The 23,908-nt window shown below is 45.3% G+C and overlaps 1 protein-coding gene across 1 annotated transcript; it reads left to right on the forward strand.

Moving 5' to 3' along the window:
- The first annotated feature begins 234 nt into the window (after window positions 1–234).
- On the forward strand, window positions 235–23,398 carry LOC129097944 (nucleosome-remodeling factor subunit BPTF-like). The gene is given in 32 exon segments (XM_054606847.1): window positions 235–961; window positions 2,068–2,890; window positions 4,313–4,533; window positions 6,079–6,258; window positions 6,423–6,605; window positions 8,308–8,499; window positions 8,617–8,702; window positions 9,134–9,486; window positions 9,937–10,068; window positions 10,666–10,795; window positions 11,477–11,612; window positions 11,706–11,993; window positions 12,109–13,684; window positions 14,006–14,130; window positions 14,506–14,634; window positions 14,765–14,915; window positions 15,014–15,137; window positions 15,250–15,490; window positions 16,544–16,674; window positions 16,775–16,886; window positions 16,988–17,202; window positions 17,373–18,360; window positions 18,484–19,793; window positions 19,795–19,971; window positions 20,070–20,152; window positions 20,341–20,566; window positions 20,671–21,212; window positions 21,343–21,519; window positions 21,620–21,812; window positions 22,477–22,561; window positions 22,651–22,837; window positions 23,271–23,398. Coding segments are annotated over 32 exon segments (10,011 nt in total). The 5' UTR covers window positions 235–462; the 3' UTR covers window positions 23,287–23,398.
- The last annotated feature ends 510 nt before the right edge of the window (window positions 23,399–23,908 follow it).

Genomic DNA, 23,908 nt, shown 5'->3' on the forward strand with positions numbered 1-23,908 from the left:
TGTATCTTGTTTGCATGGCATAATCTGCATTACTCCCACCGTCCACAATAAACCCTCAGAAGCTGCTATAACCCGACTAAAGGTTTCCTTCATGGTTGACAACTAACTAACATTATATATACTTCTATTAAATGAAATAATATGAAACTAACTGCGACTGATTGTCATTTTCGGTCATTGTTGCCACCGAGCTGAGAGCAGGGACACCACGTGATTCCTCCTCCTGCTGTTTGTTCAGAGAGGCAGAGAAGAAGAAAGATGGCGGCTCTAGGCGAACCCGAGCGGGACGCCGGGGTAACGTTTTGAGCTTTCCGACCCGAAAACACGTCAGGGTTCTGCCGGGTTTCTGCACCGTCCGAACCCCCGCCGGTCCAGCTTTGAACGTTGGCTGTTTTCACTCGTATCCGTGTCGGTTAAATCAACGCAAACATCGGGATTGTAACATAATAGAGTTCGGTTAACATGAGAGGGAAAAGGGGCAGGCCGCCCAAACCGCTACAAGCAGAGGCCCGAGGGTTGAGACCGAGGAGGAACCTGAAGCCCCGGTTCAGGGACAGCGGGGACGAGGACGTGGAGAGCCCCACAAGGGAGCCCACCAAGGCGGCGAAGAAGAGGAAAGCGGGATCTGTCACGTCAACGCGGGGCAGGGGACGAGGGAGAGGTGGAGGAGGAGGAGGAGGAGGTGGAGGCAGAGGAAGGGGCCGTGGAGGGAAGCGGACCACTGCGTCCAAAACAGTGGTGTACGACGACCACGAAAGCGACGAGGAGGACGACGCAGTCAGCCTGAGGTCGGAGGAGGACGAGTTTGTTGAGGAGGAACCTCCATCCGAGGAGGACGAGGCCCTGAAAGAGGAGTCGGACTGTCTTGATGAGGAGGAGGAGGAGGAGGAGGTGGCGGATGATGCCAGCTACTGTACGGAGAGTAGCTTTCGGAGTCAGAGCACACACGCCAGCACTCCGGGTAAACACACCAAACACTACACTGATGTAGTATATATATATATATGTAATATTTATATGCAGGTTACTGGTTCGTGGTGAGGTTATTGTTCAAAATGGAGAATGCAGACTGTATGAACACAGGCCGCAGTCCGCTGCTACTGCAGGTGGATTGATCGGTTAGCATTAGCATTAGCATTAGCTCACTGTGATGCCACCAGTCTGTCCGACACACAGTCTGTCCGACACACAGTCTGTCCGACACACAGTCTGTCCCACACACAGTCTGTCCCACAGGTCGCACACACCTCCAGAGTAGCTGCCTCTCACTATAAATGTAATCCAGTTGCATTGAAGTTCACAACTTCGCTGCTAGCATGCTAACGTTAGCAAGTGAGATTAGCTCAAGCTGCCTGAAGCCTGAGCGTTTGATAACTTTACCTACTTATAGGGACCGTCAGCAACCACTGCTTCATAGGTAAAGAATAGTTTATAATTGAAGCTGGTTTTAAAAACTAAAAAAACAACACAGTAGCTAGCTAAGCTAACTTAGTGCGTTGCTAGCGCTTCTGTCATATTTACACTTTGGCCGCTTTCATCTTCGTTAATGGACTAATTAATCGCTCCAAAACTCATTAAAATGACAGTTATTGCCACACCAAGAAAGAGGGGTTATACTGCGGGGTCTGGACAACATTTAGGTGATTAGCTTTCTGCAGAGTTACTGTTTTCCTATATGCAGCAGGACGAGACCGCTTCATTAAGCTAATAGTGACACTGACTGGCCATGTGTGGAGCCGACTCCTCCAAAGAGGCGCACTTACTAGTTTAAACCATTCAAACAATCTGAAGGTTGAATTTCGTCTCTTTGAATGGTTATGGCGTTATAATTGCACCTGTAGGTTTGAGAATAACGTGAATAACAACCACATTTAGAAACTGTGCCCCATACAGCTGCATGTTTGATATATTTGCATCCAAAAGATGGTTATTGCCACATAGGCCTAACATCAAAGTATTTTGGCTCTGTACCTCAAATATATATTTACATTTTTATATGTGTGATGTGTGTGTGTGTGTTGTGACTGTACAAAATTGTTTTACTAAGATCCTTTGTGTATCCCACAGGTAGGAAAAAAGGACGGGCTCCCCGACCTCGCACTCCCATCTTCGAGGAGAAGGAGATCCCTCCTCTTGAGCTTCCTGACACCTCCGAGGATCTCCTGGTGCCTAGCGAGGAGCTGCTCAACGCCGCCTCCATCTACGAGGTGCTGCGCAACTTCAGCACGGTGCTGCGCCTCTCCCCCTTCCGCTTTGAGGACTTCTGTGCAGCACTGGTCGGCCAGGAGCAGTGTACTTTAATAGCAGAGACCCATAACGCCCTGTTGAAGGTCATCCTACGTGAGGAGGACACTTCGAACACAACCTTTGGCCCCGCTGACCTCAAGGACAGCGTGAACTCTACTCTGTACTTTATCGACGGCATGACATGGCCCGAGGTGTTGCGGGCGTACTGTGAGAGCGACAGGGAGTACCACCATGTCCTGCCGTATCAGGAGGTGGACGAGTATCCCTACGGTCCACTCGAAAGTAAGATCAAGGTGCTGCAGTTTTTGGTGGACCAGTTTCTAACCACCAACATAGCCCGCGAGGAGCTGATGTCCGACGGCAGCATGCAGTACGACGACCACTGCCGCGTGTGTCACCGGCTGGGCGACCTGCTGTGCTGTGAGACCTGCTTTGCAGTCTACCACCTGGAGTGTGTGAAACCCCCACTGGAGGAGGTTCCTGAGGACGAGTGGCAATGTGAGATCTGTGTGGCGCACAAGGTGCCGGGTGTCACAGACAGTGTGATGGAGGTGCAGAAGAACAGGCCCTACATCCGCCAGGAGCCAATCGGATACGACCGCCACCAGAGGAAGTACTGGTTCCTAAACCGACGGATTATTGTGTAAGTTAGGACCATCGCTGCCTCTCTGCTCCACTAGAAGTACCTTTCTACGGCAACGGCTTCATTTCCTCAATTCAATACAGATGTTATCACCAAATCTTATCCAAACAAAAAGAGAGAAAACACACAAAAGAACAACCAATACAGTGGTATCCAGCTGGTAGCTAAACACTACCATGTTGCAGCCCTTTTACAAGTTGTTCAAAATAGAGGGCAATAACTCCCTGTTATCATATGTCAACTTTAAGTGAGTTGTAATAATCATTTTGTTATTATTGTAAAATTCCATTGTCCAATTTCTAAACAAATCGTTTTCTAAATAAAACAAAAAAAACACAGTTAATTATTTACATATGTAAAGAGATTAGTCAGATGTACTACATAACATTTCAACACACTTCAAGTTGACAATTGCTATATAGCAATATATATATTTTCATCATAATACTGAATCATATTTTTTATTATTATAGGGCTTTCGACCTAATTGTATGAAGGTATCTTACAAGGTACATTACGAGTGGTGTAATTAATAGCATATATTTACCCCAATGCACAGTGGGAAACGTGTAGTAATCATCCATGGACAACATGTCACCATAGAGATGTAGCATGTCACCCGTGAACTATGAAAATATTCAATAATAGCCCACATTCACTCTAAATATGACAAACATGGGCCCCAAATTGGGTCAAATAATAGACTGCGCGCAAACAAAAGCCAGTTGAATTTAACTTTCCCCAGAAGGTACTCTCACATTACCAGATGCCTTGTTCTGTTCCACGTTGAAATTCGAAACAGCTGGAGAGTGAAAGTGAAAGTTGCAGAGAAGATCAGTTGGTGCGCAGAATGAGACAACATGCTCCCATGAATGACTAAAGATTATAGAAGAGACACGCAATCTAAAAAAAAATAATTCTTATATCAGACTTATAGTTAGACAGATTCTGAGACAGCCTTTTAATGGTTTTGATTTGGGTTCAAAGGAGTCTGCTATAGTCACAGTATGACCTGTCCTTGACACTCAGTATGATTTTGAACCCCATTATCTTAATTTATTCATAAATGGCTGTTATCACTTTGTATGAATTAACTTGCTAGTGCAATTTAATTCTTGTATGGAAATAGATTTCTTTTTTTTTTTTTTTTTTTTTTTATTAAAAAAAAAAAGCTTTCTTGTACTGGGTTCAGTCTGCCTTTTTATATAGAGGTATTTCAACAGATTGATTTAATCCAACACAAAGAACCCCAAAAATAGAATATAATGTTTCTTTAACCAAAGTTAAAACTCACAAAAATCTACAATGTGTCATACAGTGACCAAGTTTGTATTGTATCAGTTCAATTCTAAAACTAGGAAGTAATATGGTTATTTTGTATTATTTGACGATCTAAGAGCCTGTCCTGTTCTCACTCCCCAGCGAGGTGGACGCGGAGCACGAGAAGAAAAATATCTGGTACTACAGCACCAAGGCGCAGATGGAGGAGCTCATGGACTGCCTGGATCGGCAGTACTGGGAGATGGACCTCCATGCCACCCTGGAGGAGATGAAGGAGGAGGTGCTTGCCCACATGGCCATCACGGAAGACCTCACCAACAAAGCCCGCGGAAACAATAGATCCTACCTCTCTGCTGCCAACGGTACGGATTCTACAGGGTCTTGTCTCAAACTTGAACCTTGTACGAGCGTAATCTTGTAGTGGAACATGTGAGTAGGATGATGTTCATGTGAGCAGTGTTTGAAGGGATAAACATTGATCTGGCAGCGACTCATGCTAACATATGCGACTTTAGATGTGGAGTACATGTATATCTGTGTGTGTGTTTGTGTCCTTTAAGGGTTGCACTCTCAAACGGTCTTATCAAAGCTTCAGATAAAATAGTTCCTCCCCTGAGGCAGTAGTGCTTTGCCATGATGACCGTTGACTCACTAATGTTAGGCGCTACCTTTTTCTTCCCACTTCACTCTCTCTACAGACATCAAGCAACTGTTTTTCCTCCTCTCACAAAGCTTCTGATTACCAAGCCAGCAGTTTCTGTTCGTGTTTGACAGGCTGCCATGTCTGGTCTCGTAACAGTTTTCCTGCGTCTGTCACCAATCTAACTGGTGCCATGTTTTATTGGGGGGACGTACCTCTGGCATCCTGTCAGAAACCAGAGGTTTGAATAGGTATTCTCTAGCCCTAAATGGAAGAAGAGATGTTTTTGTGAAGCCATCGCAATGCTTTTTCTCCCCTGTCCTAAGTGATTTATTGGTGTTGTTGCTTGTATTTTTTTGTCAGTTAAAAGCCTGCTGCTGGTGCTGCCCACTCCTTGCATTTCTTCAGTTAAGATTGTTCTGACACAGCTCTTTCTGTTCCAGTGAAAAACTGTTGTTGATAAACATGTTTAGACAGACAGGAGATTACATCTAGAGATTTTGGCCATCTGAGGATAGAAAATCTGCCTTGTCTTGGAGCTCTCTTTGCTGGGTCGACTGAGTTATAGATATGCTAGTGTCTCAGAACAAATTCACATTATTTCTATGTTATTATGTTTCTTGACTTGTACATAGCTTGTCAGAATAACAGCAGTATTTTATCGATGAAATATGTTTTAATCCAGATGCTGGTAAAATGCTTATTTAATATGTTGAAAAATTGAAAAAATTAGTTAATTTATCAATCGAAAATACCTGAAATAATCAAATGTGAGGATTTGTTGCTTTTTTAAACATATGTGATCATAATTTGTACATCTTTAGTTTTTGGACTGATGGTTGAACACAACCTTGAAATATTAACTTTTTTTTTTATATACATGTTTTTACTTTTATAGAAGGATTCAAGATTAATTGGCAGATTAATCAACAAACAATTAGTTAGCTGCTTATGATTATTTTAATTGCAGCAAACAATGTTCACAATGTGAGGAAGTAATTGTAGTTTACAAAATTTTAAAGTTTTTGTTCCCTCATAGTATGGACTGTATTTATGAAATACTTCAAACTCCTTTAAATGTGAAACTAAATAATTTATTAATCCTTATGTTGTCTTTTTACTTCTCTACTTGTCGTCCAAACTTGGAAAAAGCAGTTTCTAAACACAGAGCATTTACATTTTCTTCAAATGATACAGGGATGCATTGCTATGTAATTGCTGCCATATGTTTCTTTTAAAAATGAATATTTTCCTCTTTCCTTTTTAGATGTAGTCATGGAACACATGAAGGTCCGGCGGGAGGCACAGGAAGCAAAGAGGCGAGCAGAGGACCCAAAGCAGGAAGCAGAAACGGGCTCTGTTAAGACAGCGGAGGACACCGTTACCTCGATGCTCGACAACGGCGAGCACAAAGACTCCGAGGCCAAGGAAGATGCTAGTTCACAAGGTAAAAGAAAACTTCATCATCATTCTCATTTTCTAAGCGCCATTTTTCCAAAAGTAACTCCTGAACAGAAGTCCCAAGAATACAAGGTAGTACTTGACTTTCTTCTAAACAGTGTTGTCACCCCACTGGTGCCGTTCGCCCTGTGTATGTATGTCACACCACAGCAGCCACGGTTCACCCTGCTGCAGAGGAGAGCTGCATGTCTGACCCTAGCTCCTGCTCGGTCGCCACGGATGCAGCCGTGCCTAAAACGGAGTCCCTCGAAACCAACAGGGAAACGCAGCCCGCTCACTCTGAGAGCCAGGAGAGTGGGGAGTCCCCTCCAGTGGCAAAGCAGGAAAGGACAGGTACTCGGAGTCAAAGACGGACTCATGTTACCTCCGGTTTCCAGCTACCAGCAGCATCGCTAGCCAATCAACTCACCGTTCCACTTCATGCCGGGCCGCGCATCCATCTTCGTCTGTCTGCTTGTCTGTGCTGGTTGCCCACTAACCACTCTCTGCCCTGTTCGTCCTTCTCATTTGCTCTGTTGGTGTCTACATTTTCAGTATCTTTTACATATGTAGTTTTTGTAGACAGGCAGAAAACTAAATCTTGTTTCAAGTAATTCTTTAAATGATGGTTTTGTTGTCATTTTGTATTCTATTTGGACTTGAGGAGGTGTTCCAAGCTTTGCTTTTTGGATGAATTGTTATGAAACTGAACTGTGAGACCTTGGAGGAGGCTTTAATTAGTGAAGTGTACACAATCCCTGTCAAAGCTGGCATAATATTGAGGTGGGTGTAGGTGTTCCAGTGCTTTGATTTTTTTTGTTTTGTTTTCTTATACCTCTGCCACGTGTATGAGGTTCAGATATCCATCCAAAATTCTGTCTGAAGCAAGTTTGACCGTTCCCTCAGGGTTTGAGCATCATATGCTGCTATGCTACTCACAAATGTTGTATCACTGGTCATACTTTGCTTCAGTTCAGACAGTTTGTGTCTGTTTCACATGACTTTGAACACATTATTGTGAGACTCTGACCATTTCACATCACATATTACCTAGCGGAGGATTGTGTTTTCCTACATTTAATTTTTCTGATTCTAGGATGGCACACACTGTGAAAGAGGACTTTTGTGCTTTAACCTGGAAGAAAAGTACATTTCAGACAAAAGACTCATAACTGGGGTGAATAAGTCAACTCATTTCTTTGAGCAGCTCCACCAAAACATCGTAGCTCTCTCAGCACTCATGTAACACTGGAGTGACCATTATTAACCTGGTCCCTTTCAGATTCCCTTTCACAGCAGCTCAGAGACCTCATGCTGTTGCTGGCCGTTTTCTGCCATTCATCTTGTCTTAAGCATGAAAGCTGTTGCATGCAGCGCCTGCTTCGGTAGCCTTCATGTTTTGCTGCATTCATTTCTTGCCTCGTGCTATATGTCGTCTCCATGCTTGCGGTCTTGAAAAAGCGTGGTTTTGGCACCTTTCTAGACGGCGTCCCTGGCAGCAGCTAGCAAGCCACGCCTGTCACAACCAGCTCTTTATTCTCTTTCCAATTTATGGGCATTTGGTTTGGTTCCTGTTGCCCAAACAAAAGGCCCTCTGCCTGGAAGCCCCACCTGCTACCTTGTCAACAAAGAGCTGCATAAACATGCAAGACTCTCTCTCTCCTAACAACTCAAATGCAGAGCTGGTGTTTTGATTTGGCTTTGCAGCAAGTGCCCAGCTTGTTTTTGGTTTGTGGAGCCTTTCTTGTGCATGATGGGTTTGGTTTTGTAAGCCTTACTGGACTGATGAAGCACTTACTGGTCCACTAAAGATTATTTGTTTAGGAAAAAAATTCCTAGAAAATTCTTGAGACCTGGTGTTACATTAAACAAGGTCTGACCAAGCTATATTGAGAAGCTATATTATGTCAGTATTGTCATTTTGTTTGTTTCCACAGCTGCCAGCTGTTTGTTAAAGCACATTGCTTGTAATGTAACGTCTTTCGGTTTCCCTCCTTGTATCTCTAAGATTTTACTCCTGAACTCAGTCTTTCCGGACTTTTTTTCCCCCTTGTAGACGAAGGTGTGAAAGCCGAGTCCAGCAGTGAGGACAAACGCCCTGACATCTCCAAAGATCAGCCCCAGCCGCGGTCATCTCAACCAGAGGAGAGCAGTGGCAGCAGCCAGGTTTCAGGCCTCCAGAAACCAGAGCACCCCGACCTGGCTGATCCGTCCTCCCAGTCCTCTTTCACCAGCCAGGATGGGACAGGTAAACATGAGCGAGACTCGTTGGTCCTTGAAAAGTAGATTAACACCGACTTTGGAATCGCTGTGTGTCGTTGGCTCTGTTTGAATCCATTTCTGTCCTCTGCTCTCTGAATGACAGACGAGTATGTAAACAGGGTCAAGAGCGATAATGGGAGACCGGCAAGACAGGAATCGAATAACCGAACGACCAGAGGCAGCAAAGAGGTGAGCCGTCGTTCTTCCAACTGCAGTCAAGAACAAAAAAATTTTTTAATTCTGCATTTATTTTAGGAAATCTGTTTCAAAATGAAAGAAAAGTTGAGTAAAAAAAGACTACCTTGATTCCATAGCATCAAGGGTCCTGTATCTTATTCAGGCAACAAACAAAAAGTTCTTTGTTAGCATAAATACTGCAAATAAAAAAAGGCTTTGAAGAGAAATGTTCTCGTATGTATGTATGTATGTATGTATGTATGTATGTATGTATGTATGTATGTATGTATGTATGTACTCAGAAAAATTATGTTTCGGAACATGTATCAAAACTTTCCTTTCTCTAGTGTTAAAGCCACAAGTTGAGCACATTCTGAACAAAGCAGCTTGTGTTTTTATGTCTCGTAGTTGAGTTGAGTGTAACGTTCCCTCTCGCGTTTCAGTCATCTCCTGTACGCTTCGACGGCGAGTCTTCGCGTCTCAGCTTCTTGAAAAGGGAACTGACGGTGAACTTGAACAACTTGTTCAAACTGGGTCAGGAGGGTAAATACAGGGTCTACCACAACCAGTACAGCACCAACGTCCTGGCCCTGAACAAACACCAGCACCGCGAGGACCACGACAAGAGACGCCACCTCTCCCACAAGTTCAGCCTGACCACCGCGGCCGAGTTCAAGTGGAATGGCTCCATCTACGGTTCACGGAGCCTGACTGTCTCCACCCTGCGGCTCACCATCATCCAGCTGGAGACCAATGTTCCTGGACCATTTATGCATCCGAACTGGGCATCGCACAGGTACAACTCCTATCAAGTTAATCGGAAGCTTTTAAGGAAGTTCACTGTTGTTTCAGCCGTTGAGCTGGTAAGCAGGGACTGATATAAAGTCTTGAATAATGAATGAATTAACTATTAAGTGCAGCAGAATTCCTCACCCAGACATCTCAGTGTGGTGGGAGATCCATATTGATTTAGCCACCAACAATAGTTTTTATTAACATAGGTATTTTGTGGGTGATGCTTGCAATGATCTGGCATGTCGTTCCTCTAGCTGTGGGGTGCTTAAAGAAAATATGCTTACTTCATTTCTTGCCGAAGGTTGATTCACTTTCATGTCCCAACCGTAAGTATTAAGCTGTCCCCTTCAGCCGGTTAGTTTAGTACAAAGACTTGCAACCGTTTTATGGAAGATAAATGCAGTTGTGATGTGTTATCTATTGTCTCATACAGTGTGTCTCTCTTTTCTAGGACCAACTGGAACAAAGCAGTGCAGATGTGCAGCAAGGCCAGGGAATTTGCTCTTGCCTTGGCCATACTGGAGTGTGCCATCAAACCAGTGGTCATGCTGCCTGTATGGAAAGATTCTCTTGGACACACAAGGTAAACAACTGTTGGCTACTCACACTAGTAGCACATTAAAATGTACTGTGCCTTCTCAAATATCATTTTCTTATTTAAAAAAATTAAAAAGGATGTGATCAATGTCTGTCTCTTTTAAAACTAGTCGGGTACATGTTCAAATCACCAATTTCAACTTTTCACTGTTTGAGGCTCAAATATTACCTACAGGTGTATATGTTTTCATATTACAGTACAATTCATATATTCAATGAGAACTTATCTAATGCCTTGAGCATACAGTCATACATTTTCTCAAAAAGAAAGATAAACTGGGGACAGATGCACACACAACCAAAACGTTGGTCTAAATATAAGACAGCATTATGTTGTCCATTTGAATGTCGTGGACTTTTTGAGCAATTTGTTTAATAAGGGGCTATTTTCAAGATATTCCAGTACTTGATTTTTTTATATAAAAATTCAAGCACTTTTTTGGAAACCTTTTTGAAAATAGAAAAAATAGTGCTTGAAAAAGTACTAGAAAGTCCTTGAATTTCCTTTCAATAATAACTTTTCTGTTTCAATGCTGCCCTTGCACCTAACATCTTGGTGATGTACTCTACTTTCTTGCTTCAGGCTACATCGTATGACCTCCATGGAGCGGGAGGACAAGGAGAAGGTGAAAAAGCGTGAGAAAAAGCTGGAGGATGAGGAGACACTCCAACAGGCCACCTGGGTGAAGTACACCATCCCCATTAAGCACCAGGTAAAATAACATTGTCTTTCACCGGTCAGCCAGCTCCTCCTCCTGTAGCCATAGGGGAGGCTTTAAATCATGCATACTGATCCAGAGCAGTTCTTCCCAAACGTTTATATCAGATGTGATGCCACAGCCTTGTCAGATTCACTAGCAATAACTTTTCATTAATTACTTTTAATATCATTTTTTAATTTCTTTAAGCTAACTATTTAAGCTGTTTATTTATTGTTTTTGTTAAGTGTTCAACTGTTTTGTCTTTGATTTTACCTAACTGCTTCAGCTATTTATCTTGTACTTTAAGCCAACTGTTTCAGCTGTTTATCTATTAGTTTTAGTTGGCTTTTTAGTCATTACTTGTAGCTAACTGTTTTAGCTATTTATCTTGTGCTTTTAGCTAACTTTTTCAGCTGTTTGTCTATTATTTCAGCTAACTTTTTAAGACTAGTTTTTATACACATTAAGTAAAGCTACGTAATCTGCATTTGTCTACGTACCCCCTGACAACTGCAGAGGTACCTTCCGGTGTACAAGCAGTCCTTGTATCTTAACATTGTTACAGAGCTTTATCATGTCTTTATGGCTGCTTTACATTTAATACTCAAATACAGTTTGAATGTGTTTACATGTTGAGGTTTTTCATCTGGAACTGAGTTATTTTGGGCCTCACTTCTGTGTTTTTCTATCAAGGTGTGGAAGCAGAAAGGGGAGGAGTACAGAGTGACAGGATATGGTGGCTGGAGTTGGGTCAGCAAGACTCATGTGCCGCGGTTTGTCCCAAAGCTACCAGGGAACACAAATGTAAACTACCGCAAAGAGCTTGAGGGTAAGGGCTGAACTAGCAATATTTCCTGAATAAATTCTCCTGCTGCTGGCACTTTTGGCTCATATTATTTTTTTCCCCCTGCTGTCTTCATAGCTAAAATGAGGAAGGAAAATGCAGCAGCTCGCACTAATAAGCAGAAAAAGTTGATGGAAACTGAGAAGCAGACAACTCAGAACCCACCGCACGGGGACATTGAACAAGCATCCATCACTGAGTCTTCTCAGAGCACTTCATCAGAGGAAGACTGCAAACCCCAGACCCCAAAAGAGGAAGACAAACCCACGGAAGAGGAGCTGCCAAAGACGGTAGAAGAAAAGAGTGAAAATGAAAAAATGGAGATTGACCCCTGCTCAGAAACTGCTGTTTCAAGTGGCGAGAAAGGTACATTTTTTAGATCAAATTTTCTCTCCTTTTATCTTTTGGATTTCCCTTGATGCTATTTGTGCACAGATGTGTGTTCCCATCACCCACTGACCTCTGTGACTCTTTGTTATAGATAAAGCTGAGAACAAAGACTCTTCCTCGCCCTCTGAGTCGCCTGTGAGGGAAGAACCAATTCAGAAAGTTGAACAACCCAAGAGTGAGGAGACCACTGCATCAAAGACCTACTATGATGTTGTGAATGTCAGCGAGGGCTTCCAGCTGCGGACAGCTTATAAGAAGAAAGTAAAGCCTTCCAAACTGGATGGGCTTTTGGAGCGGCGGGTAAAACAGTTCACCTTGGAGGAGAAGCAGAGGCTTGAGCGAATGAGACAGGCGGCACTGCTTTCCAAAACGGCTGCCACAAAGCCTACATCCGCGTTTAAGACAGAAGGATCCACATTAGGGAAACAGCCGCCTGCTGTGACCCCCTGTGTAAAGAAAGAGAAGGAGGAGGGCCCTCAAGTGAAAGACCAGGTGGTTAAAAAGCTGAACTTTGAGCAGGAGCAAACGCAGATAAAGGCCGACATGGATGTCAAATCGGAAACCACAGAACCTAACCACAGCAAACAGCCGGAGGTAAATGCTGTGCAGGGGAACTGCGGGGAGGCCTTAGCTCACAAAGAAGTGAACGGAGGAACCCTGTCAAGCACGGTGCCTGACAGTACAAACAATTGTATATCAGGTGCAATAGAAAGCAAAGAAAAAACACAGAAGCTAGAGGTTGCTCGAGTGGGAGAGAATGCTAAGAAACGTGGATATGAGGAAATGGAGCAAAGCTGTGGACAGAGCATGGAGGTAGACCAAAGCAAGACCAGTCCTGTGCAGGTCAATGGGAAAACTGGGGTTACCGACCCTGCAGACTTAAACACCAACTCAGACCCAGACAGTCGTGACCAAGGGGATGTCAAGGAGCCTGTCAAGTCTCTGATGAATGGAAACCTCTCGCAAAATGATGTCACAGACTTGTGTCACCCACCTCCCCTGAAAGTCCTGAAATTAGAGAACCATGTGGCAGAGAAAGGAGATTCTCTCAATAAGACTGTGGATGTGGCCATGGATAGTGACGGGACAGTGCCTGCTAAGCTTCTATCTTCAAGCCCTTCTTGCCTGAATAGTAATAGTGTCGACAGTAACAGCAGTAGCAAAGGTTTGCCGTCCTCAGCTGATACCACCACAGAGTCCCAAAATGTCCCATCAACTGACCTGTCCAGCAAGATCATTAAGTCTGATGTGACAACTCAAGCAGTAAGCAGCGCAGTCTCCTCTGCAACCACCACCATCACCACCAACCAGCCCAGCTCCAGGGCAACTGGCCCTCAGAGGACTAGACTTCCAATAGCCGACACCAAGACGGGCCCTTCAACCAGCTCCATGACGATTAGTAAAGAGTATTCCACCAAAGACCGGGTCAGCCTTCTCAGGTTCTCCAAATCCAGGAAGGCCCGCTCGGGGACTGCCCTGCCGTCCTACCGCAAGTTTGTCACCAAGAGCAGCAAGAAGAGCATCTTCATCCTGCCGAATGACGACCTGAAGAGAATGGCGAGGAGGGCCGGCATCAGAGAGGTGCCCATCTTCAACTACAACGCCAAGCCGGCCCTGGATATATGGCCCTACCCCTCACCTCGTCCCACTTTTGGTATCACCTGGAGGTTGGTAACACATTTAGATCTTTTCACACTGTTGGGGCCGCTTAAAAATGACATTTAGAATTCGCACTTAATACACGTTTACAATAGTCCTGTGAAAATCTTTTATTTGTAACAATTCTATCATTTGATATTCTAACTTTGGCTAGGACACTAATAAATGACATCACTCGCCATTGCTGATGAGTTTTCGTCTTGTTTGTTTTGTGAGCACAATATTGCCGATGTTAAAATACAAATACACTAAATACAATTGTGTATGTAACTAACTTCCTGTTGTTGGAATTATTAGCTCATGTTGTGTTATGACTTCGTCCCATTCAGGTACCGTCTCCAGACTGTGAGGTCGCTGGCTGGGGTCAGCCTGATGCTGAGGCTGCTGTGGGCCTGCCTGAGGTGGGACGACATGGCTGTTAAGCCGTCTGCTGCTGTAGGGACGACACGGAAAGGTCAGACAATGCCTGACAACTTCACCTGTACTGATTTTTTCCCTTGCTTTGGGTGATCTTCTCTTTGTGCCTCTCTTACATTTGTTTCTATTTCAAACATAAAACTTCTTCTTCTTCTTCTTATTCTTCTTCTTCTTCTTCTTCTTCTTCTTCTTCTTCTTCTTCTTCTTCTTCTTCTTCTTCTTCTTCTTCTTATTATTATTATTATTATTATTATTATTATTATTATTATTACTTTTCTTTATCTCTTCTATATCTGTCAACAACACATTGGCATGTCCACCTTCCAATGCTTGAATGAGTGCTCGTAGTTAATTAACAATTAATTGCTGCCATTTGAAATAATTGTGACAATTCATTTTTTTCATGCCACAGAAACAACGGAGACAGACATCACCACGACAGAGATCATAAAACGGAGAGACGTGGGGCCTTACGGCATCCGCTCAGAGTACTGCATCAGGAAGATCATCTGTCCCCTCGGAAACAGAGACACTCCCAAAGGTAAAAGCTAACATCAGAAACAATGGAGGATTTGAATTAAATAAACATTGTTCAGGTTTTTGTAGTTTTGGTAACCATTTTATAAGCATAACTATTATAATAAAGTTTGTTTCTCTATTCCCATTAATAGAAACGCCCACTCCACAGAGGAAAGGCCTGCGCTCAAGCGCCTTGAGGCCAAAGAAGCACGAGCCGGCCAAGCTGACTGGGCCTGTAGCTGTGGAGACATGGGTGGCTGAAGAGGACCTGGAGCTGTGGGAGATCAGGGCGTTTTCTGAAAGGTGAGAAACGCACAGCAAGCTTCCTCTGGGGAACACTGAATTATTCTGATCGGGCACGGATTTACCTGATTGTCACCTTTTTTTCCTTGCCATTACAGATTGGAGAGGGAAAAGTCCCAGGGTATTGATTCCTCCAAGACTGGCAGCAGTCTGAAGACAGCAGAGGAAGTCAAGGCCCATTTGGAAAATCAGCTGAAGCAGGCCAGACTTGCTGCCCAGCAGGTGGGAACAACTTACACACAGGTGTCGATTCTTCTGGTTTGATAGGCTCTTCGTTAGAGCGACACTCTTTGAGGTCAACAAATTCTCTAAATGTCTTTAAATGTTCTAACAGAAACGTCTGGAGCAGCAGAGGCCGGGTACACCCTCCAACACTCCCACGACAACCACCACCACCTCGGCCAGTACTCCCAGCACCCCAGCTTTCATGGTCCAGAGGACAGGTCAGGTCACATCTGGAGCTAAGATGGTCCTGGCCTCCAAACTGGGCTCTCCTGTTTCCTTCCAGCAAGACAAAAACTTCCATCAGTCTTTTGCTTCCTGGGTCAAGCAGGGTCAGACCAACAACACCTCAGGTAAGCCGGAATGCGAGGATAATTTGAATGAACCCATCAGAAATCCTACGTAGAATGGTTGTGCGCATTCTCATCCATCATCTGTTAGAGGCAGGCAGACAATCGACTTTGTCTCAAGACACTTCCTTTGGGGTTTTCCCTTTTTCTTTTCTTTTTCATTGTTCCTTTTTTTCCAATCGCTGTTTGACAGCCATCTCAGTTTGTAAGAAGGCAACCATTGGTATCACTTTACACAACTATTAGTTTTTTTGTGTGTCAATTTGCCACATTAATAAATGTGTAAACGCTTGCCAAAATGATGGCTTGTGGTGTCCACTTTCAGCCCTGTTAAAACAGAATTTTCAATTGAAATGGACACAGGAGAGCTTGTGTGTCATCCAAATTTAAACAATAATCCTAAATTTCAAAAGCGTCAGCCTCTTCGTTGACTCAAACCTTCCGGTGGACACCACAGCCGTAGACTGGCTATCGCGGGTGGCCCTTGTGGGTATGCGTGACTGCAGGTGGCATGGTGTGTCTTGCAGCCTCCGTTGGCTCGGTGACCACCGTGGCTAGCAGCGTCGCCACCTCCGCGCAAACCTTCCAGATCGCTGGCAGCCCAGTGACTGTGGCTGGCCAGGTCCTCGCCGCCAAACTCCCGCTCCCCGCTAACAGCAAGATTGTCACGCTCAACTTGCCCACCACACAAGGAGGTAGGGAGCACGGGTGTCATCCATTGCCGCTGGTTTGTGCTTACACTTGCACTCCAAAATGGATGGAACAGTGTCATGTGGCAGGCAAACTCTATTGGCGCTGAGCATGGATGAGTTTTTTTTTTTTATTTATTTATTTTATTTTATGGAAGAGCTTCTCTGACCGAAAATTAGGTTGCAGTTTTTTGTGTATAACCTACAGTTCTCTCATGAACTGAAGCTTATTTCTTTTTCAATTGCTTTAATGTTCTTCCCCACACACAGTGCATGCCTCGCCGCTTCTGTACGTCCTTGATATGTATCTCTGCATGTACCCAATTCATATTTGCTTCAATCCTTACATAATTGTGCTAATCAACAGGTGTAGTCCAGCAGAAAGTCCTGGGCATTTTCCCATCTGGGCCCCCTGCAAACCTTAGGACGTACAGCACACTACACCCTACGACTGGCAACATCAACCTCAGAGCCAGCACCTCCTCAACCACACAGCAGGTCTCTTGTCTATCCCATTGTCCTTTTCAGTTTAGGCTTGAAGCTAGGGAAAATCTTAACCGCAATGGTTGATGATTTTACCTTTTGCTTTGTGTTCCAGGTCGTCACAACAGGAGGCCAAATGGGGCATGTTTCAACGATGAGCCAGTCACAGACCCAGTCTACCTCTGTGGGCATAGCGATGGCCAAAGTTCCAGCCTTGGCTCAGCAAGGTGTTCTATCTAACTGATCATTTTATTTTCCCAAATGAATGTCTACAGCCTATTGTGGCTAATTACTTACAAATATAACATTCTTACTCGCTCCCCTCCAGGCCAACCTCAGCCGTCTGTGACACAGATGGGTCCTGCTTCTACACCTGTGCAGACGACTGCTGCTCAGAGGGCAGCTGGTCCTGCAACAACACCTCATGCAGCGACCACAGCACCTGGACAGTCACCTGTAGCTTCCTCCCAGACAAACAGACCACAGCAGGGTCAAGTTAAACTCACCATGGCACAGCTCATGCAGCTCACACAGGGTGCTCAGGTGAGGACACATTTTCTTTTATTGCCTTTTTCTCTTTATGCCTTTTCCGCCCTACTAAAATACGTTTTTGTTCTCCCGTCGTGAAAGTCTTGAAATGTTTTGAAGTCCTCATGAGAGAATTATATCAATGTTAGCTAAAGGCAAGACTCCTTTTGTCTACGACTTAACAGGGTGGAAACCCAGGTCTGACGGTGGTGATCCAGGGTCAGGGCCAGACCCAGGGACAGCTGCAAATCATCCCACAGGGTGTAACAGTCATCCCCGTTCCTGGTCAGCAGCTAATGCAGGCAGCCATGCCCAACGGCCAAGTCCAGCGCTTCCTCTTCACTCCCATCCCCCCATCCTCGTCAGCTGCAATTTCAGCACCCACACAGACACCTCAAGCCCAAATGTCAACACCATCTCAAGCCAGAATCCCCGCGCAGGTCCAGACGACTCCCTCGGCCCTGGCCCAAACCCAAATGGCAGCCCCTCTACCCACCATAACACATATGCCGAGCTTGGCGCCAACGGTTCCTGTGCAAACCCAAGTTGCAGCCGCTACTACCCCGTTATCAGTCCCTGCACAACCTCAAGTATCCACTCCTGTGCCGGCCCTGCCTCACGTTGCAGCGCAGGCCTCAAAACAGGTTTTATCCTCCACACCAGTCTCTGTCCCCGCACAACCCCAAGTGGCAAGATCTGTGCCTTCCCCGGCACAAAATGCCGGCCCGGCTATGTCCCAGACAGTCTTTGCCTCAGCCTCAACCCCTGTTCAAACCCAAATCTCCACCCTCACCCCGGGCTCATTCCCTACACAAACCCAAACTGCAGTGTCGCTGCCTGTCCCGGGACATATCGCACCTCAGGCCCAGATCCAGACTCATGTCTTCAGCCATGCCCCCGCTTTAGCCCCGCTTTCAGTCAAGTCCGCCACCCAAGTTGCCGCTACAGCGCCCGCTTCTCACTCTCTTCCCTCGCCTGTCCAAGTTCCAACCCCAGCCCTCGCTCCCGTCTCTGCTCCCGTGGTAGCCGTTGTGTCCAGCCACATCGCCGTCCCATCCCCAGCCAAAGCTCTCACCCATATCCAGGCCACAGCTCCTGTTCCCCTTCATGCCGCTGTGGCCAACGCTGTTGTCACACCAGTCACCGCCACTTCAACAACACCCTCAGTGCCAGGTAAAGAACCCAACACAGTTCCCACAAACACACATTAACAGCATCCTGTTTTTTGTCTATACACAATGGTTGACTTTTTTCTTGTAATGCATTGCTTGTTGTTACTTCTCTGTCCTGTTGTAGCTCTGACAGAGCAGAGGGCAGGTCATCCCCAGGTTTGGACTCCGGCCTTATCTCAAGCTCGGACCCCTGTTCAGCCAGCCCAGCAGGCTGCAGCTCCAGCGCAGACACCCGGCATGGCCACTGTACCCGCCTCTGCATCAGTCTCCATGCATTCATCACCTGTGACCCCTCTGCCTCAAGCAGCTCTTCTTCCTCAAGCTCAAGGACTCATCCAGCACCCTACTGTTGTATCCGTGCAGCAGGTGTCTCAAATCCCAGTCTCAGCAGTGCAGGTTCACATGGGTTTACCAGTCTCTTCTGTTGTTACTACGGTCAGACCCCCACAGCCTCAGCTCCAGCCCCAAACCCTTGCTCAACTTCAACCCCAGCGTCAAGCCCAGATCCGTGCGCAGATTCAGGTCCAACCCTTTGGCCAAGTCCAACAAATGCAACACATTCAGGCTCAACCCCATCTCCAGGCGCAAGCCCAAAGCCACCCCCAAGTCCGGGTTCAGTTTCAGCCACAAACTCAGCAACCACCCCAAGCCCAAGTACAGCCCCTTGCTCAAACTCAACCTCAGGTGCAGTTTCAGTCCCAAACCCAAAATCAAACCTTGCCCCAGGTTCAGGCCCAGCTCCAAACACGGGTCCAGCCTCAGTACCACCCCCAGGTACAGGCTTCATTTCAAACCCAACCCCAGGCTACCCAACAGCCCCAGGTCCAATCTCAACCCCAGGTTCAGTCTCAGGCCCAAACTCAGCTACAGCCCCAGATCCAAACCCAACTCCATCCCCAGGTTCAGGTCCAGTTCCAGCAACAGAGCCAGGTTCACCCACAACCACAAACCTTGCAGCAACCCCAGGTTCAAACTCAAGCTCAAACCCAGCCCCAGTTTCAAGTCCAGTCACCGCAGCAGACCCAGGTCCAGCAACAGCTTCAGGTCCAAGCCCAACCCCAAGTCCAAGCTAAGCTCCAAGTCCAGTTCCAGCCTCAGAACCAAACTCAAGTTCAAGGGCAGCCTCAGCTTCAGGTCCAGTCCCCTATCAGGCATCAGCTCATCACCGTTCCAGGTCTCCAACAGCCTGTCCAGCTTCTCTCAGCTCTGCCACCCCATGTCGCTGCTCAGATCCAAGCCCAGATCCAGGCACAGCAGCAGGGCGGCACGGTTCCCCAGCAGATCAAACTGCAGCTGCCCATCCAGATCCAGCAAACAGGGGGGCAAATCCAGGCCCACCAAATCCAGAACATGGTGACCATACAGGCACCAGCGAGTGTCCAGGAGCAGCTCCAGAGAATACAGCAGCAGCAGCAACAGCAGCAACAACAACAACAACAAACAACAGCAACAACAACAACAACAGCAGCAGCAGCAACAACAACAGCAACAACCACAACCACAGCAGCCACAGCAACAAAAACCAAAGAAGAAGAAACAACAGGAGGTTAAAAAGGAACCGAAAGAGCAGAATCTGCAGGCCGTTAGCCCCGGGGATGGTATCCAAAAGCAGGTGGGACTCAAAGAGATAACTTCACAGTGATTCATTTCTTAGAGCATCTAGAAACTTTAAATATTTACAGATAGTGTTGTTGTTGTTGTTGTTGTCAGGTGGTTGTGAAGCAGAACGCTACAGCGGAACAGCTGAAACAGAGGAAGACCCTGGCTGCAGCTGAGAGAGAGGAGAACCAGAGGTTTGGGGCTTAATAATCACAGAAATGTGGGGCTTAAAGACAAATGTTGGATGATTGTGGTATTTTCATGGTATTCATTCCACTCTTGTTGTCCATATGTCCTGAAATATGTAGTATATAAGTGTAGTGAATTCCCTCCCCCCACATAACTGCACCACCAACTGAACAGCAATGTCCTCTGTTTTCAGAATGATCGTGTGCAACCAGGTGATGAAGTTCATCCTCGACAAGATCGAGAAGGACGAGAAGCAGGCGGCCAAGAAGAGGAAGAAGGAGGAGGTGGTGGAGCAGAAACGCTCCAAACAGAACGCCTCAAAGCTGACTGCGCTGCTGTACAAGCACAAGGAGCAACTGAAGGCGGAGATCCTGAAGAAGAGGGCCCTGCTAGACAAGGAGCTGCAGCTGCAAGTACAGGTAATGCCATCTCTTCCTCCATCGAGGTGGTTATGTACGGAGTGTAAGAAATCTGTAAACCAGAGGTGCTAAACATTACCTTATATGTGTTGTCTCCTTCTCAGGAGGAGCTGAGGCGGGACATAGCCCGGCTACAAAAAGAAAAGGAGAAAGCCAGAGCTGCCATCACTCAGGCGGCTGCAGCGACAGTCAAGGCGGCTTCTTCTCACTCCTCCCATCCCTCCCACTCCACACATTCCTCTCACAGTACCCTCACAGCGACCTCGCCGTCATCATCCCATAAACGCAAGAGGGAAGAGGAGAGGGACAAAGACAGAAGCAAAGACAGGGACAGGCACCACGACAAGGACAAGCATCACGACAAGGACAAGAAGCGGGACAGGGACAAGGAGCGAGACAGATGTAGAGAGAGAGACAAAGACAAAGACAAGGACAAGGACAAAGACAGAGATGTGGATCGAGAGACGGAGAAGGAGCGGGACAGACATCGGGACAGAGAAAAGGACAAAGACAGGGACAGAGACAAGGACGGAGATTCAAGCTCATCCAAACACAAGAAGAAGAAGAAGCTGTCTTCTACCTCAAAGGATCATAAGAAGGACAACAAATTGTACTGTATCTGCAAAACGGCCTACGACGAGTCGAAGTAAGCTCTCTGGGGGGAAAAAAAAAAAAAGCTCAACTGTTTTGATTACATTACAACATACCACTACATTGCACAGGTGACAGTTGTGATGATTTCATTGAGATGAAAATGAACAACCTTTTCCTCTCAGGTTTTACATCGGGTGCGACCTTTGCTCCAACTGGTTCCACGGCGCATGCGTCGGCATCACAGAGAAAGAGGCCAAGAAGTTGGAGGACTTTGTGTGCAACGACTGCAAACGTGGTCAGGAGGGAGCCAGCAACGAGGAGCTGTACTGCATCTGCCGGACGCCATATGACGAATCACAGTAAGGCTCATACAAAGCTCACACAACTGTCATCAGCTTCGCACATCTGGAGCCTTTTCATTGGTGTGCTAACCACAACGTATCCAATTCTCACCCACAGATTCTACATAGGCTGCGACCGCTGCCAGAACTGGTACCACGGCCGCTGCGTGGGCATCCTGCAGAGTGAGGCCAATCACATCGATGTGTACGTCTGCCCGCAGTGTCAGTCGACGGAAGACGCCATGACAGTCCTCACGCCGCTCACGGACAAAGACAATGAGGGGTTGAAAAGAATATTGCGCTCGTTACAGGTATGGAACCTGTGTTTGTCGGGATAGCTTAATAACAATAAATATAAACTACAAGCAAAATAAGGAAGGGCTTTACAGGAAGGCTGAAAAACAAGAAGTGGTTAATGTACGAAAATGACCAAAGTCAAAGGAAACGATTAGAATAAAATTATAAACACTGCAAATGGGTATTATAAAAACCTCACCTAATATCTGCTTTTGAAGTGACTTTCTCCTTTGCTGTTTTTCTTTTCTTTTTTAAAGATAAATAATATTGAATTGGCTACTTTTTCACATTATTCTGTGCCCAAGACAATGAATATCACAAAGTAATAGTTTAACATATCTGGGACATGGAAGGAAACTTAGTGGGTGTGGATGAAATTGAAAAAGATGTGTGAGGTAGTATCTCCTTTTTATGGCTTCTACTAATATTGATCTAGGTAACACTGGTGATCTTTTAAAATCTTGTCTTATTGTTTTTAAAAAGGTCTGGAGCAGTATTCTCAAATACTAAAATTAGAGATTTAATATTAACTGATTCAAAGGTATTGTTTCATTCTCATCTCAGTTTACTTTATATCCAGAAAATGAAGCAATTTCTTAAAGACGTTAAGAGAAAATCTGCAAATAGTTTTTAGTATTTTACTCTATTTTCAAAAATCATTTCCTGTTATTTCAACAGTCTCACAAAATGGCATGGCCTTTCCTCGAACCGGTGGATCCCCACGACGCCCCTGATTATTATCGCGTAATCAAGGAGCCAATGGGTAAGAATGAACGGTAGCGTTACTTTTTCGGAAATGTTTCGGTGCATTATACTTCAAGAAAAATCACATCTTTCTCTGTCCCCTTGCAGACTTTTCCACGATGGAAACCCGCTTGCAAAAGCGACATTACCACAAGCTCACCGAGTTCGTGGCCGACGTGACCAAAATCTTCGATAACTGTCGCTATTACAACCCCAACGACACACCCTTCTTTCAGTGCGCCGAGGTGCTCGAAGCCTTCTTTGTACAGAAGCTCAAAGGTTTCAAAGCGAGCAGGTAAGGTCAGGTGCTCCTACTGCTGCAGACTCTCGAGGTTCACCCAAGTTTCTCTCTCCTTCTCCACGCTTATGTTTGCGTGTTGTAAAGCGGTGACTCTGGCCTCACCGGCCGTCATGTCAGTCTTTTCTTGACTCATGCATTTATGCCCTTCATTCACTTTTGTTTACACCACTGGCATGTGTAGAAAGTGTCATTTAACAGTAGAATGTGCTCTCATTGTAGACTAGAGTTGGCTTTAAACTGTCCCTGTTGCTTGGCCGTACTAAAACCAACAGAGCTGCCAAGCTTTAGGACATCACGTTCGATGTCTTAACAGAACTTTTAACGCCGTGTTACATCTGTACCGTGTGTCATCTTGCATTTGTGTCTGTTCACTTGTTTGCTGCATGCCATTTGATTTATGCCATCCCATTTTTCTTCTTTCTTGCAGATTGTCAGATTCTTAGGTGGGCCAGTCTAGCTGGAGTCTGGACTGGATGCTGGGGTCTCTAGTAATAATGACATGGGAACTTTCTATTTCCAGAACAGCAAAAAAAAAAAAAAAAAAAAAAAATCTGTTGATGAAGAAAAAAAATTCACAAAAACACCAATTGTGCTTTCATGTAAATGTCACCGATTTAACATTTTTGGTAACCACAGTAATATTCCGTTTAATCACGATGGCAGCCATGTTGACATGCGTTTACCATGTTATCGAGGGACAAGCTTTCTTCTCATCATTTCCTTAAATCTGGCCTTTATTAAACAGTCCATTGTGTTTTCACTGGGATTTTAAATGCATTTTAGTTCCTAACTTGTATTTATTTTCTGTCATACATCTAAGTTGGATTGGATAATGTGTTGACCTCGCCAGGTATAAGAAACGTTTATAAAGCTGCATATTTTATTATCTAGAGATATTTATGAGAAGTTCTGTATGTTACATCCCTTTTGAGTTTGATCGAGCTGGCTGTTAAGGTGGTCGTCTTGAATGTACATACTTTTTATCATGTACAGCGGTTGTAAGATATATCTAACTCTGTGTTTGAATGTTTTTAAAGAATTATGAAGCAAATCATTTTAGATAGT

This window comes from Anoplopoma fimbria, chromosome 11 (genome assembly GCF_027596085.1).
Source record: "Anoplopoma fimbria isolate UVic2021 breed Golden Eagle Sablefish chromosome 11, Afim_UVic_2022, whole genome shotgun sequence".
Taxonomy (NCBI): domain Eukaryota; kingdom Metazoa; phylum Chordata; class Actinopteri; order Perciformes; family Anoplopomatidae; genus Anoplopoma; species Anoplopoma fimbria.